Here is a 16,456-nt window from a genome sequence, read left to right as displayed (position 1 = left end):
AAAGAAAAAAAAATAGTAAAAAAAATGGGACGCAATTTATTAATAGTAGCATGTATTTTTTTAGTCTTTATTTTGTATATAGGTTAAATTGATATTATTGATTGTGTTAGCTTCTTTCTTCTGTCCCTAAAGAAATTTAGTTGTTTGTACGTGTTATTGTCGTATTTCATCTTTTTCTGTGTGTTTCATTGAATCACAGAAGGATTTCATTCAAGAGAGTAAAAAATACATCCTATTCTCTGCTGTTTTTAAAATTTTGTTACATACTTACAGCATAGCTCATATTTTCAAAGCTTGTGACTTATAAATATTGTTTAAAATAATGTATAAATCTATACATTATACTTCAATTTTGGTCCTCCATATGTCCAAATCAGTTCCATTCAGTCTGCCTTTCTCCGACATGTGCCCGGTGATTGGTTGAGCTATTAACACGTGACTGTTGAGGACGCTAGCAGCTTCAGTTAGCTGTCTTGCGTCTCCGAGTTTATGTTTTGCTTTTCTGTCTCTGTTTGACTCTCCTTGCTTGCGGTACTTGTCTCCAACGTTTGTCGCGTGATTCTTAAATTGTTGCTGGTCAGCTGGTGTCAGAAGCTGATCTTCCTTCAGCTGTCAGAGGAAACATGAACACGGTGGTGACCAAATTAGAGCCCAAATGGATCAGTTTCACCTTCAGGCACCCTTGGTTAGCCGCTACGGCAGTCTCCAAGGTAATCGCTGCACATGCTAGCCTCTCTAAATGTGATGCAGACTGCTGCTGCACTGTTAACGGGCCATTTGTTTTCACACACATTAAAAAGTAATGCACTGGAGAAACTGTACCACATTTAAGCTAACCAACTCACGCAGAGCCAAGTTTGTATTTTTATTTTCCCCAAACTGGAAATAGAAAACAGATGTTTGACATCGCAGCTCCTCCAGCTGCTTTAATGGAGGTTAGAGGCCTCATTGGTTAGATTTTAATTAGTCTACAGGCATTCTTACACTAACATAGAAATCACGTGGGGAACTGTAGGTTTAATATGAATTTTGAGCAGTATTGTATGTACCCTCAAGGCCTGTAGCCTTCTATGAACTTCAGTAATATCAGTATGAGAGCTTGTTTGTTTATGTAAGTGGAGATTTTATATGTGTGAATGCATAAGTGTACCCAGGAAGGATAGCTGAAGCCAAGGCTGATGAGGAGGAAACAAACTAACACAGAGACAGTGAAAATCAAGCCCCCACCACATTGGATGGTATTCCTAATAAACTGGCTTAATGTATTTTAAAAGAAGTTTGCCTCTTCCTCAGGTCAAGCTGTCCACACGTCCTCCTGAACCAGTCATCCCAGCTAAGAAGCCCTTCAAGGTGGAGCTGGTTGGTGGGAAGCGTTACTCGTGGTGCACCTGTGGGCACAGCAGGAAGCAGGTGAATCCCTACACCAGGGGTGCCCAACTCCAGGTCCTGCAGCTTTTAGATGCATCCTTGTTGCGACACACCTGAATCAAATGAATGGCTTGTTACCAGGCTGTTGCCAAACGTGATAGCATGCTGAAGAGGTAATCCAATAATTTGATCCAGCTTTGTTGGAGTAGGGATGCATCTAAAAGCTACAAGACAGAAGCTCTCACGGACTGGAGTTGGACACCCCTGCCCTACACAATCATTCGCTTTCTTTTGTTGGTCAAATTCAGGGTTCACGCTGGAGCCTATGGCAGCTTCACGGGTGTTTTATTCAGTCATTATCTCAGCATCGTAAACATAAATGTTGCTTTGTTTTTTGTTTAATAAATTAAGAAAAAATAAATTATAACATTTTAAAGAGTAAAGTTTCAGATTATTTTCAGATCTATTGGTTTCATAATTCCAAAACAATCCGATCCATTTATAACGCTGAAAGCTTTTTTCTGTAGCATATAAAAATTTAAAACAGTTTTACACATTACACATTGTTTCTTGTTTAAATGAGCGTTTAATTTTTGATTTCTTTCAGCCTTTCTGTGATGGAAGCCACAAAACCCGAGCCCAGGGCCTCTCCCCGCTACGCTTTGTCCCAGAGAAAGACGCCTCGGTTTGGTTGTGTGGATGCAAACACACAAGCAACCCGCCCTACTGCGACGGCACGCACAAGGAGCACTTCATTGTGTCTGCTCCGCTACATGAACCAGCAGAGTCCTGAGGGTGGAGGGGGGTGCGTTTCCCATCAGTGTTTTCATCAGTTCGACTTTCATGACAAAGACACTGTTGCAGTCACATTAGGATGACTTTACGGTAAAACAGCGAGCAGTTTATACTGGGGGTATTTAGCGAATCGAAGATTCCTGCGGAAACAACCCGGCAGGTGCTCCATGAAGAAGTTGGGATGCAGTGCTATGCTGGCCTTGATTTTGAAGCTCCAGTTTTATGTCCATGAGATGAAATTAGAGTTGGTGGCAGGCTGTGACAGTCATTAGCCCACACTGCTCACTCCACAGAGACAAGTCACTCTCTTCTTTCCACTGAACTTTTGAATGGTGTATGTAAAGTAAAAATAAACAGGGCAGTCTGTACTCTGAGCTGATGTCTTTGTTAAGGTTTTAAATAATAATACAAATGTCATTCTCATGGCTCTAGCTGGGAAATCTGTTTAACAGGACTTTTGCTAAAGCAGCTCTGGCTCCATGTCCTGCCCCTTCAGGATATCAGTTTCTCCAGTTAGAACACATTCCACTGAAGAGGCAAGAACAAGATGAGCCACTTAAGGCTCACAGATCACTGCCATCTGGTCATCCCTCCTAATTTTTCTCTGGTTTTGCATTTTGCTGGGGTCCTTCTGACTACTTGTAGCATGAGACAGTACCTGCACTCAATTCGGGTTGCACAGGTTTTCCAGCTGCTCCATGATAGCACATCTAAACGAGCCATCATGGGGTTTGATGTCTCCAGCACAGTTTCAAGACAATGAAGGAGATACCAGTAAACAGATGCGAGGAGCGATGTAGAAGAGCTTCAACCCAGTAGCAGGACTGGTATCTGCTCACGAGGAGCACTACCAGAGCTTTACAAAGTGACCTACAGCAAGCTGCTCATACACGTTTCTGATCAGACTCCAGGAGAATGGGATCAGGTCCCCAGTCCTGAATTTAACGGAGTACTCCTCAGATGTTATGCATCTGATGCTACCAAATAGCACTGTCCATCCAGGAGCATGCTCAGACATTGTCTCCTGCTACCAATAGTGACAAAGACTCACAAAAGTTGATCCTTCCTACTGGACAGACTGTCGTTCCTAAAGTGTAACTGACCTTGTGTTATACTGAGATGATCGAGTGTTGCTTTCATTTCCACAGCTGCCATCCATCCATTCATCTTCTCCTGTTAACCTCAGGGTTAACACAACGAGACATCACACTCACATTCACACCTGCGGGCAATTTATAATCACCAGTGAGCCTAACCCAGGGGTGGGCAATTCCAGGCCTCGAGGTTTTAGATCTCACCTTGGGTCAACACATCTGAATCACATGATTAGTTCATTACCAGGCCTCTGGAGAACTTCAGGACATGTTGAGGAGGTAATTTAGCCATTTAAATCAGCTGTGTTGGTTCAAGGACACATCTAAAACCTGCAGGAACACCGGCCCTCGAGGCCTGGAGTTGCCCACCCCTGGCCTAACCCCACGAACTGCTCGTCTCTGGACTGTGGGAGGAAGCCAGAGTACCCACTCAGACACAGAAAGGACCTGCATTCAAAGCAATGATTAAATACAGCAAACAAAACAAACAAAAAACTGTCCTGCCACTTTGCACCATGTTGTGAATTTAATTAGAAGTCGCCCTAAATATTTTGAAAAAAAAAAAAAAATTAATGAGCACTGTTACATCTCAGATTATAAAATACAGCTGTAGTTGTTTATAATGCAGCTGTGCCAAACATTTAATTCACACCACGTTAAAATGAAGGAAGGCGGTCTGATTCTTCTCAGGAGGACGATGAGAACGAGTCGGCGGGATGGATGTCAAGCAAACATTTGTTGGGAGCATAAACAGGACACTCGGGTCAGAAAAACCTAGTAAGTAAACATTTTATTGACCTAAAACATGCACATATGGCTGCTTTTTTGTAATTGGAAAAAAACAAAAACAAAGCATCATTGTTGAACGGAAAGAAGAAGAAAAAAAAAATCAAAGGAATGCTTGGAATGCATGGAACTACAACATACATGGCCAAATATTCAAAAATCCCTTTTGAGTTCTTCGACTGCCATGAAGGAAAGAACGCTGACAAACAGCTTGGTAGTGCTTCTGTAAATATTAATGCTTCTCCTGTCGGGAAAATACTTGTCGGTTTGTGTGAAGTGACCGTAACAAAGTGCATCAACAATTTAATGAGCATGTGTTACCTGATGAGCTGTTGCTTATACTGGACACTTATACAGCAGTTATTGACACGTCTGACTGTTTAAAGCAAGAGTTTCTCTTCCTCGTCTTTACATCCAGCTTCAGCAGTGAGCCGCACTGCAATGCCTTTCAGCATTTTGTCTCAAGTTTCACGGAGGCCAAATCGATGCTTATGGAAATGAAACAGACCCACTGCGTGTACAATACAAAACGATTACAATATCTTGTATAAAAGATAAGTTTATACATATGTACGCACACATGCTCACATTTGATACATACTGTACAGTTTGTATGTGTGCACTGTTCTAGTCTAACACACATAAACACGCACGCACACGCACATACATACAAGTGTCTATTTGGCTGCACGTTTCAGTCTGTCCTGCTGGAAGATAACACAAATCTGCCTCCCGCATTTCCAGAAGGACGAAGGCCCGAGCTGTCTTTGCTCTGCACAAAGAAACAAGGAAGCAATTCAAACAGTGTCCTCCTCGCCGCCGTGTGCGCGCGCGTTAGGTCGTGGGAGGCAGGCCGCTTTTGTCGCCCCCCCTCGCCTCCTCTTTGCTGGCCCCGGAGCTCGTGCCGTTGACAGTCACCTTCCGAGCGGCCTGTTTGGAGGAGAGGGCGTGTCGCTGAGCGTTGTTGGTCACAGTGGTACCGTTGGAGCTTTGGATGGCGGGAGAGAGGTTGTGGGACGCCGGGCTGGATTGAGAGGAGGCTCGGGCCGGCTGAGCGGCAGCGGGACTGTGGACTTTGTCGCTCTGAGAGTCGCTCTCCGACGTTGGGCTGGTGTTGACGCCGTCGGAGTGGCCCTGAGCAGCAGACTGGGACGGCCTCCGGCGTTTCCGGGTGGGTTTGACCAGATACTGCAGAGGGATGGGTCCAGTCTGCACGGACGCAGAGAGACAGAGCGAAAATGTGTTTACAGGAGTGTACAGGACCTTAAGAAATCCCTTAAAAACACAGAGTCCATTTTTAAACTAGTCCCACACGTACAATAAACACTAAACCAACAAAAGGGTATTTGTCCTCTGATAGCTAGGAACCCAACAGCTACTCTGCTAATCTGGGCACCACTTTTGTTTAGGACAGGATCAATGACGCAGCAGCTGAAATAAAAGCTGAAATCCTCAAAATACTAACCCAAAAAAACAAGTGCATCTTTTACTACCTCCATCAGCAGAGGGCTGACTGATCTGATCATTTCAAAGATAAATTCAAAGCAATGCTTCACCCAGCTGCTCACAAAGACAGTCAACACAGATAAATGACTGTTGTATATTCCAGCCTACAATTACAGACTGTATATAAAAGATGTACACAGCTTCTGGATTCAAAGAAAGTGACGTCAATATCTAAAAACGCCTCAGATTGTCATTCTGTCTAACGACCAGCAGGGGGTGATATCTGTAGTTGCAAAAAGATGTTTGCTCCCTCTGGAAACACTTTGCTGAAGACACTGTCTTAAAAATCATCATAAAGTTCACTTTGTAAACGATGGTCCTAGTTGCAGTGAAAAGCAGGATAAACCATGCTAACTGAGATGCAGGTTTCACAGTTAGTAAAGACATAATAGAACAAATCTCTAATTGAAGTCCCTCTTTTGCGATGTTGCAATTTTTAATCTGGATGCCGTTGCTGTGCTCGATGAGGTCATCAAGTGATCATTTCTTTGGTAGAAGACCAAAACGTTTAATGTGCGGGAAAATAAACCCTGAAAGAGAGATTTGGACATCAGATCTTCCCCTCTACTGGGAACGAGGGGGTGAGGGTGTCTGCTCGCTTTGTGACCGCACCTGGGAAACTGGTGGCTTAAGCATTTGATGTGAGCGAGTCTGACACAGTCGCTTGAAGCGTGGAGGGCTGCGATATGTGTTTGAAAACAGCTCAGTCAGATTTCACTGCATCTGATTAAAGTAGTAAACTGTTGCTGTCGCTGGGAAAAGCTTTGCCTCAGGCGTCACTACAGCAGATCATCTCCCTCCATCTCACCTGATCCCGGGCCTCCCCTCTGCATGCCCTCCATCCATGAATCTTTGTGCTCTTACTCTTTCCCTGCTCAAGGAAGCTCCATCTTCAGCATCCTTTGTCCAGCCCTCCTCTGGACGTGTCCAAACCACCTCAGCCTTGCCTCTCTAACTTTCTCTCCAAACCACTCGACCCAAGCCGTTTTAACAACGTCGGCCTGATGAAGCACAGTCATCGTGGCCACACAGTCATCCTGTTTGAGCTTGTTCTTTTAGGAGCGTCTGTTTCCTTCCCAGCAGTTCCTGGTTTTGCTTTACAGTTTATACCAGTTCAGCCTGTAAGGACTTGAAGTTTATTCAGGACAGTAATCCATCACATCAGACTTTAGTCTGCCTTGTTTTTTTAATTTCTCAAAGGATTTACTTGGATTTTTTTTGAAATGGGATTATGCGAGGTACTCTTTGGTAGAGTCGGTTATTACAGACAGCAGACGGCCGTCGGCACAGCCCTTTGTTGGGAGATGCAGACTTGTTTAAATTGTAAGATTAATGCATACAATTTAAACTACATTTAAAACATTTCTACAATTTTTCCCTTACAGTCGGGGAAATGAAGCTGGTATAGTCCTCTCCTCAAATCACCAGACACCTTTGGATTCAAGAACTTTAACTTACGGGACAGGGGAGTAAAAGTAGTTAGCGAAAGTAGTGAGTGAGGATTTGTTCAAACCAAAAAGTCCCAGATTAACAAAACAAGTCTGGTGACTTTGAAGTGAGGACAGTGGATACAGCGGCTTCGGTTACCTCTGGGAAATCTTTTTTTCCCCCAATTCTGCTTATTCTCCTCTGGGCAAAAACACCCTGTTAAAGCCACAGGTCAGACGACTGCTGGCAGTTTCTGTTTTTCAGACCATTCTTTGTAAACCCTGGAGATTGCTGGGAGGGGAAATTCTAGAAGATCAGCCGTTTCTACTCAGACCAACCACAACACATCCAAAGTCACTTAAATCACCTTTCCTCCTTATCCTGATTAGGGCTGCCACAAACGATTATTTTGATAGTCGACTAGTCACCGATTATTTTTGCGATTAGTCGACTAATCAGATCATCATCCATTGGATGTAAAACATACAGCTTATTGCACCAGCAGCATCTGCTCTTATATAACTATCATTAGCTTACAGCTTTAAGTGTTTAAGGTATGTGCTAACTAAAAATAAAGACAAGATGAGAGTTTATTAAATTTTAATGACATTTGCAGATTGTTTCGATGGAGTTTAATCTGCTTGACGTTTATTCAGCTGTGTAAAAACTATAACTTTAATCTCAGCCAAACAGATTTAATCAGGAACCAATAAAATACTTAAAAAAAAAGGCAAACAACAACATTTTTAAGTTATCTAAGTGACTTATATATCATGTTTAACCTGAGTAGCGAAAGACGGCGGTGGGTTTGAAAACTGTTTGCCGGGAGTCCGGTGTTCTCACGGCTCTAGTGAGCCTAGCCCCCGGCTAGCTATCGAGCTAGCGGTGGGTAACAGACGTCTCTGAAAACGTCGGAGCGCTTTTGAAAATATGTGGTGTCTTGATAAACTGAGCAGATATTTGAGGTTTACACAGCTACATTCGCACCTGAAAATATGTTAAACGTTTATTTTGTGACCCAGAAAGAATAATAAGAGTAATATTAAAACTAACTAGCTGCCGCCATTGTTGACAACTTAGCTGGGCCGCGCTATGAATTCTGGGACACAGCTTCTTTGGTTCGCTCCTGTTTTTATCATTTGAGAAACATTGCTAAGCTGAGTCCCATTGTATCGCGCTCCGAATTAGAAATTGTCATTCATGCATTTGTTTCATCTCGTCTGGACTACTGTAATTCTTTGTTTACTTGTTTATGTAAAGCCTCTTTGGATCGTCTGCAAGTTGTTCAGAATGCTGCTGCAAAGCTTCTGACCAAGTCCTCCAAGTTTTCCCATGTCACACCCCTGCTGATTCAGCTGCACTGGCTCCCCGTTAAATTCAGGATCCAGTTTAAGGTTTTGACCTTGACTTTCAGGGCCCTGCATGGACAAGCACCAACGTATATAAGTGAACTTTTGCATCCATACATTCCCAGCAGGTCCCTGAGGTCATGTGACCAGGGCTTGCTTGCTGTCCAGCACACGAGGCTGAAAACAAAAGGCGACAAAGCTTTTGGAACTGTGGCCCCCAGATTGTGGAACTCTCTCCCTTTGAGCCTGAGATCTGTGGACTCAGTGGTCGCTTTTAAAAAACAGCTAAAAACCCATCTTTTTAAACTTGCTTTTAGTTGATTTTTATTTTTAGGTTTTAGCTTCTGTGAAGCACTTTGTGATTTTTATCTTGAAAGGTGCTATATAAATAAAGTTTTACTTTACTTTTACTTACTTACTTCTTCTTCGGGGTTTAACGGCAGCTGGCATCCTTGTACATGCTGTGCTGCCATCTTCTGTTTCAGTCCGTTATTACACTCTTAAATCCTGCTACTTATTCCTGCGTCTTTTGGGATCTTACAAAGCTTCAAACGACGTGTCGACTATTAAATTAGTCATCGACGATTTTAATAGTCGACGTAATCGTTACTAGTCGACTAATCGTGGCAGCCCTAATCCTGATACTCGAGTTGTATTTCAGCAGACTGTCTCGACCATGTCTACAAGCCTAAATGCATTTTTTAAATATATATATATTGATTGAATCCAAACAGACCCTTAAAAAAATAAAAAAAAATAAATACATTTTGTACTCTCCTCATTTCAAATCAAGCTGCTGATGTTTGTTTCAAAGTCAAAGACATGAAAGGTTTCACTCACTCGTCTCCACTCGTAGAAGTAAGCGATATCCATTAGTGTGTAGTAGTCCTTTAAGGGTTCGTCCCCATACAGCACCTCCACCTGTAACACACCGTGAAACCCATTTAACACGTTAGCGGGGGAAAACGTCCTCTGCCAGGCGAGCTGTTTGAAGTTTGTACCGACATAAACGACCACGGCGAAAGGTTTGTTTCCCTGCGTACAAATAAGATAATTCTGGATTTAAACAGACTCCAAGCTTTACGTGAATCTGTGTCTAGGCCAGTTTATGCTCCTGACGGTTTACTTCACCCGTGTTTCTGAAAACAAAGAGGTTGAGGCGCAGCTTTGTTTTTTCCACGTCGCTCTACAGTTTTAATCACGTACCGTTTCATACAAATAGGATTAAGTTGCACATATTTGACTTGTGTGTGAAATCCTTCAGCCTGGCTCATCTTCCTCTTCAAGCAGAAATCAAAGCAGCTTTTTGTGGAGAAAATGTGTTTTTAAAAATGTCTTTCAAGCCGCCTGACTTTATTATCAAGTGGCACATACCTGGAATACTAAACCCACATGAGTGAGGAACAACTCCTCCACACCTATAAAGCAGGGCTCTGAATAGCCAGATATACTGTGCTAATCTGAGCTAAGGGATCTACATACATGTAGACCACCCCGAAAAAAAGGTGAATCGTGTGAAGCTGGGTTGTAATTCGCTTGTGGGTTTCCTTTGACTTCATTTGATCTACTGCTTCCATAAAAAAATGAAAGCAGCATTAATAATTTTGCAGTTTTCGGAGCAGTGTCACTTCAGGTAAGCGTCTGCTCGTTATCACGTTGCACCGAAAGCTCACATATCAGCGCGATGATTGCCAGAACTCTTTTATAGCCCACAAATGCAACCCAATATGACCTCGCCGTTGTAGCAGCTACTGTGGAACAACAAAGCGTTTATATTTTTGCACCTCAGCCTTGAAGTTGTCTGCAGAATCGATACTGCAAACGTTACTGTGCGGGGCTGCGGTGTGTCCAATTACCCGATAGTTGTTGGGTATATCCATCTTGCTGCGGAGGAACTTCGCTAAGTGCATGACGGACATGGCTGCCGGGCACTGCAGGAAGCGTTTACCGTTGGACTGAGAACAAAGAGAAGAGCAGAGAGGGATGCATTAATCCAGGATGAGGACCAGAAAACCATAATTACACCAGCTAACTTCAGCTGCCGCTTTTAAACATCTTTGCTTTACCTTGTCTCCTTCCATCTCTGAATGCTGCCTCTCATTATTTCTGCAGGGGGAAATTAAAAAGCAGTTAAACAATAATTAAATTTCTTTACATTTTAATGATATTTACGAGTTTTTCGCAGGAATCAGACTGCAGCTGGTGGAACAAAAACAAAACTCCACGTAGAGCTGCAGATAAATTGTGCCTGGACAAATCTGGGACCCGGCTGGAAGCTGCTTCTGTTCGCTTCATGATCAAAAGCTTCCAGTTACAAACACATTGAAGCGAGAAGAAAAAAACTGTTCTGATAATATTGTTATTTTAATATTAACTAACAGCTGTGGGATTCATATAAATACTGTATAGTATTTTAAAGTATTTTATGGACTTCTACATAACTGTTTGCATTGTGCTGTTCACTCAACTCATTTTATTTCTGATTTTAACAACGTTATTCACAGATAAAGTCATATTTTGTGGTAGATTGTGTTTTATGTAGAGGTGAAATGACTACTTGTTGTTTTAAAAGTCTTGTCAAATCAGGTTCTGCATGCCTACGTGTGGTTTTCCTTCTTTTTACGCTCTCAGCAATGGAGAGTCTTCAGCTGACTGCGCTGATGGGAGCGAGGCCTGCAACCCTGGAGGAGCTGCAGAGCAGGGCACAGGATTTCAGAGCTAAAGCTAAATGGAAATCTTAGATGAGGAAATATAAACCATTTCATCCAGCTGTCATCGTGGAGAACATGCGGTGTTTGGACAAAAAGAACCACTCGGTTGCAGTGAAACGTAGCTGAGCCTGCACTGATCTGACCGTACCTGGTTTTGGGACTTCTGGGCAAACAGATATTAATTTGAGCAGTAAGCAGGAATGTGGAGGGAATGTCCAGTTTGTGAAGGAAGAGCGGTGGAAGTCTGGTCTGGCTGCTTGTGTGGCCTGAATATTGAACTCGCAGCTGTCTGACTGAGTCCATATGAGCTGCTGGGGGAATTTTCCTCCTTCATTGGTGAATGATTTCAGTTTGAATCAGCACACTGTTTGGATTCAGCTGAACAGAGCTCATCCAAATGTCTGTGCATACCCATAGATGACAAATGACCTGAGACGCCCTCTGCACCACTCACAGGCTTTTCTCATTTATCTCATTAAAGGAAGATTTTACTTACTAAGCTGCCCATTATACATGAATTATAATATTTAATAAGTGATATATATCTGTATCTATCTCTCTATCTAGATATCTATAGATAGATTTTTTATTTTAAATCTACGTTTTTATTGAGCCAAGTTGTTTTTCCACTTCTGGCTGCTGTAACAAAAATAATTGACAAAATTTGAGGATGAAGTAAATCTTCTCCATCTATACATGCACATAAATAGCTAAATAAGAGCAAATATAACAGAGGACACACGCAGGCGAACTCGCTGTTCTCTCAGCAGTAGCTTTTAGTGCGACAGACCACAGATTAACGGTTCTCGCTCTTATTCTCGAGTAAAATAAAAATAAGGAGGAAATGACTGACTCACTTGTTCCTCTCGTAGAACTGTATGGACAGACTGATAATTTCATCCTCTGCTATGTTGAACGTCTCCACCACTTCCCCCGGTTCCAGCACACGATTCTCTGCGTAGAAGTCCCGCCTCCGTTTCATCTCATCTGCGGGAAAGCCACGCGCATCGTGAAACTGAAATCTATGACAAAGATATGACTAAGCCTTCGCTGCCTCCCAAAACTGTGGTCATTACCTTTGAATAACCCCGGAACGAGCTTATAAACAATGTCTTGCAGAGTTTTGTCTGCTCTGGAATGAAAAACAGAAAAGAAAAACATTCGTGTCAGATATGAAACATCATGAATTTGGAGAGGTTAGGAAAAAAAACTGACATGAAGCAGACTGGATTACCTGATGCTGAGCTGTGGACACGTCTTGTGGACCTGGACGTCACATCGAGGACAGAACTTATTTGTCTCGAGGAAGGCAACGATGCATGTTTTACAAACTACATGTGGAGAGAGAACAAGCTGTTAGAGGACGAGCAGCAGAAAGACCAGAACACTCTCCTCCTTTACCCTCAGGATGAAGACTCTGTGCAAAGCATACAGTTTTAGTAATGTCGCTTCTTTTATGCGTTTGTCTATTTTAAAGGGTTTTTTGTGTCATTAGAGGCCTCTTTAACAGCTAAGGCTCAGGAGATTGAACAGGCCCCATGGGTCTGTGGTTCAATCCCCGACTCCTTCAGTCTGCACACAGAAGTGTCCTTTGGGAAGATCCTGAACCAAATTCAGTGAGTGCTCGAGTGAAAAAGCACTTACATAGAGCTGTGTGTTTGTGTGTGTTTGGTGTCCACAGCACCCAAAATTATCCCAACATCTCCACAGGTGTATGTGCGCGATAAAGTAAATAAAAGATCTCGCCACTCGACAGCCATCTGGAAGCATAATATGAATTCAATTTACTTTAAAATGTAATGTGCACGTTCAACAGGACATCTGATTTTGAAAATATGCTTAAATGTTTGCAGACTTTGCCCTAAAATTCATTAACAAAGGAAAATTCCCTGCGTTGATGCAGTCCAGCCTCTGTTTCCGTGACCTCAGTGTGACGAGGTCAAGCAGAAGTGCGAAGGACTCAGGCACAGAAGCTGGATGCTCAGAGAATCCATCTGCGCTCACACCGGACTGCTAACCAGCCTGATGGAGGATGTCTGCTGCTACAAAACACACATCACACTACCCCCTGTTTTCTCACCACGCTGCCTCATGCAGGTCATCTAAAGCAGAGCCACCAGTGAAAAATATCTCTTCATTATAAAAAAACAGAACATAAAACCTATAAAATAAAACACATTTCAGAGTAATCTTTCTTTTCCTCATCTTTGTCTAAATCACTCCATCCATCACTTCCTCCAGCGAGCCAAAAGACAAAAAGAAAAGATTTCATGATAATTAGAAAGGCTGCGATACGACAACAGGCATTCAAGCTTAATTATCCAGAACCTTAAACACACTTTGACATCTTTAATAAAACTTCCAAACTAGTTTGACAGAGCTCATATAAAGACATGTACTTCATGTGAGGCAACACCTCAACCAAGATTAGCACCAGTTGATAAAGCCAGGAACTGGGAAACAAACGTATAAACTTATAGATGCTCTGCAGCACCTGTCAGTCACGCCGACTGTTTGTTGGATGGTGCCTCATCTATGAACTGTGAACACCTCCCCTTTCATAAAGGATGGTCCGGTGTGTCCTCTGCTAAAGGAGGTAACAAAGGACGCATTGAAGCACCTTTCCTTACTATCTGGAGAATTCAAGAGAGGTCTTATTAAAGCTGCTAAGCTGACATTCCTGGGTCACTTCCAGGATTTGGGACACTTCCTGATGGGACTAAAGGACTGGGTAAATAAATAACAATAATTTATGATGATTATTGTTTTTATGCTTGTGCTGTTTTCTGCATAGCAACAGGCTGACGCTCTATACCAGGACACGCTTCCCTGGTGCCGATGGCGTTCTCTTTATTCATTTACTCAGTGATAAGGAGTCAACACAGGTTCTTGACTGCTTTTGATGCCATACAATGAAACGAGACATTTCTGCTTCATAGTTTAACTCTTTGACTCTACTACAGCAGCTTTGCATGAACCACAATTCATAATAATCCCTATCTACCTATTCTGAGCCTTCATGCATCCCCTCAGTTCTTCCTCTGTCTGAAACAAGCCGGTTTGCCTTCCAGCCATCTTTCTTTTGATTGGCTACTCTTGCACAGGTGGGTGGGAACCGTGCGCTTGCGCTTGCAGTCGGCTTTTCTTTGGTTTTTGTTTTAACGCTGGTTCTCGTGTCTGTGACAATAGAAATAAGGACAATGATCAAGAGTTTCTTTTATGGGTTTTGATTGCAGTAAAATACCTTTCTGTAAATTTTAGTGACATCACAGCACCATGAGCAGCTTTATGGCATCTGCCATTTTGATTTCAGGCACGAAGCGAGCAGCAGCCTCCTGATAGCGTCTCCATCAACCACCACAAGCAGCTCCTTCTTATCCACACACGGAAACCTCTTAATTACTTTTTTTAATGTCTGATTTAATTATTGCTTATAAACAAACAGCATCCAGAGAACATGAGCCTGGACTGAATATCTAGTATGACGAGAGTGTTTTTAAAGGCAAAATTAAATGAAAAGGGGCAGTCATTGAAATTCATTTACACAACTGATACCACGTTTACAAAAACAAAGAAAATGATGGCTTTACAAAAGCAAAATAAGTCCCAGAGGAGGCCAGCCCTCTGTCTCAAACCGGCCTCAAACATACGGAAAGAAAACCTAAACCAGGCCTAGTCTATTACTCAGATGGTGAATATAAATAAAAAGGAAACACTGATTCAGCTTTTCAGTGGATTCTTTTATGTCGTGGTACTCGAGACGGTCACAGAGCGACCAACCTGTCAGAAAGTTGTGGGACTCATTCTTATCCTTATGTCTACCAAAGTGGTGGAGTTTAGCAAATGTGGCGCACAGTGCTTCAGCTCTGCGTAGTCCTTTGTATCATTTAAGTAAGTACGGCTCTCTGAATGAAACCGGCTTCCCACCCGTGTTCTCGAAGCAGGTGTAAGAACCTATTTTAGCCATTTAGCTCCATTTGCTCTTATTCATTGAGGCTACCTGCAGCAATTTTCAGAACAGCAGCATTAATAAGGAGTTGATGGCTCTCCGTAGATTAGCTCTGATGGGTTCCTGAAACCCATATTAGGGATATCCCCTCTCTGTGACATCACACAGATCCAAGATTAGAAAGGTCTGTCAGTGTGAAGCCTGGCGTTTTGGCTCACAGGGATTCCTTGACCGTCAGTTGAAACTTTGCCCACGTTTAACATGAACATCCAGCACAAGCAGTTTCAACACAACCCAGAAGATGCAGTCATGTGCTGCTGTGCAAGTGTGGTCCCTGAAGTGGACCTCCTACAGGCCTAATTGAGGTGGAGTGTGTGACTCAACATCATGCCTGTTCACCTCCCTTCAACATCATCATGAGCAGAGGTCTGATGGAAACGGTGTGCATGCATGTAAGGTGGTGCATTCATGTGAGGAACTTACAGGAGTGCAGGCACTCTACGATGGTCGTAGCATCAATCAGGTAGCCGGCGCACAGAGGGCATGTGAGGTGTGGGTTCAGATCTGTGATTTTGATCCGGTTAGGCTGCATTTTATCCATCTGGGCTGATCTGCAGAAGAAGCAGAGAACGTGAGGGGGTTTTTATGAGCGCTTACTGCTGGAGACTGCAGGTCATCCCCCACATTGTGCCCGGATCTCCTCACACATTGTCTGCACCGCGTCAGCGGCTCGCGAAACCACAACAAACGGAGCCGACGAAAGCCCACAAATCCCGGTGCTGGGTTCAGGGACGAGCCGGGAGCAGGAGCCGAGCAGCTCAGCGCAGACTGTGAGGGGCACACGGCAGGCAGCGGGCTATTCGATCGCCCCTGTGTGGCCTCATCTCGTGCACCAGCTCATCTCCTCCAGCCCAACAAAGAGCGTTTCCCCTCCCCGCGGAGCTCCGCCGTCCGAGCCCGCACCTCAACCCAGCACCGCGGGCGAAAGCGGCGGCTCGGAGGGGGGCACCGAGCCGCAGAAAAGCACACTGGTACACAAAGCAGCCATCTTAAATCCACTGACAGGGCTGCTGTACCAGGAGGCGAACAAGGGAGACTCGAATGTGACACCGTGCGCCTCGCGTTGCGCCTCCGCAAACTGAGCCGCGATGAGCGCGATAAACAAAAGCGATCCGCGACGCGCGGTCCTACCTGGTCTCTCCTCCGAGGGTCCGCGTCCTCGCGGCGCAGGGCGGCTCAGTTATTTGGGACTTGGACAGAATTTGCAGCAGCGCCAGAAAATGGCTTTTTTCAGCACCGTCAGAGGACTGCCCATTTTGGATCACGTGACTTTATTTTGTCGCCTCGTTCACGGGGCGAAGAGGGTGTCCAGACTCAGAGTCCGCAGGCCCCGCGCACTTTGTCCACGGTGTTTGTCCCGCACACGCCGAGCCCCGCACTTCTTGTTCTGATTTTCCACCTTGTGATTAA

At 43.8% G+C, this 16,456-nt stretch overlaps 2 protein-coding genes across 2 annotated transcripts; one reads left to right on the top strand and one right to left on the bottom strand.

Annotated features, from left to right (window-relative positions):
• The first annotated feature begins 418 nt into the window (after positions 1-418).
• LOC146708513 (uncharacterized) lies at positions 419-2,537 on the top strand. The gene is made up of 3 exons (XM_085460450.1): positions 419-710; positions 1,294-1,410; positions 1,976-2,537. The coding sequence occupies exons 1-3, from the start codon at positions 624-626 to the stop codon at positions 2,159-2,161; spliced, it is 390 nt and encodes a 129-aa protein (XP_085316576.1). The 5' UTR covers positions 419-623; the 3' UTR covers positions 2,162-2,537.
• A 1,221-nt stretch (positions 2,538-3,758) lies between these two features.
• On the bottom strand, positions 3,759-16,456 carry LOC146708512 (polycomb complex protein BMI-1-like). Its single transcript, XM_085460449.1, has 9 exons — positions 16,178-16,456; positions 15,470-15,597; positions 12,272-12,368; positions 12,114-12,169; positions 11,895-12,024; positions 10,393-10,432; positions 10,183-10,281; positions 9,167-9,247; positions 3,759-5,252 (listed from the first exon to the last, which is right to left on the bottom strand). The coding sequence occupies exons 2-9, from the start codon at positions 15,585-15,587 to the stop codon at positions 4,878-4,880; spliced, it is 996 nt and encodes a 331-aa protein (XP_085316575.1). The 5' UTR covers positions 15,588-15,597; positions 16,178-16,456; the 3' UTR covers positions 3,759-4,877.

Source organism: Copadichromis virginalis, linkage group LG6, assembly GCF_057382275.1.
Source record: "Copadichromis virginalis isolate Kocher_CV1m ecotype Utaka linkage group LG6, C_Virginalis_male_GT1.1, whole genome shotgun sequence".
Classification (NCBI taxonomy): Eukaryota; Metazoa; Chordata; class Actinopteri; order Cichliformes; family Cichlidae; genus Copadichromis; species Copadichromis virginalis.
This window is presented reverse-complemented; position numbering and strand designations above follow the sequence as displayed.

Excerpts from the sequence above, each read along its gene's own strand:
- LOC146708513 (XM_085460450.1), top strand. The coding sequence starts at position 624 with ATGAACACGGTGGTGACCAAATTAGAGCCCAAATGGATCAGTTTCACC. Across the intron at positions 711-1,293 it reads CCGCTACGGCAGTCTCCAAG|GTCAAGCTGTCCACACGTCC; the intron begins GTAATCGCTGCA and ends CCTCTTCCTCAG. Across the intron at positions 1,411-1,975 it reads GTGGGCACAGCAGGAAGCAG|CCTTTCTGTGATGGAAGCCA; the intron begins GTGAATCCCTAC and ends GATTTCTTTCAG.
- LOC146708512 (XM_085460449.1), bottom strand. The coding sequence starts at position 15,587 with ATGGATAAAATGCAGCCTAACCGGATCAAAATCACAGATCTGAACCCA. Across the intron at positions 10,433-11,894 it reads CAGTTCTACGAGAGGAACAA|AAATAATGAGAGGCAGCATT; the intron begins GTGAGTCAGTCA and ends TTCCCCCTGCAG. Across the intron at positions 9,248-10,182 it reads ATATACCCAACAACTATCGG|GTGGAGGTGCTGTATGGGGA; the intron begins GTAATTGGACAC and ends GGTGTGTTACAG.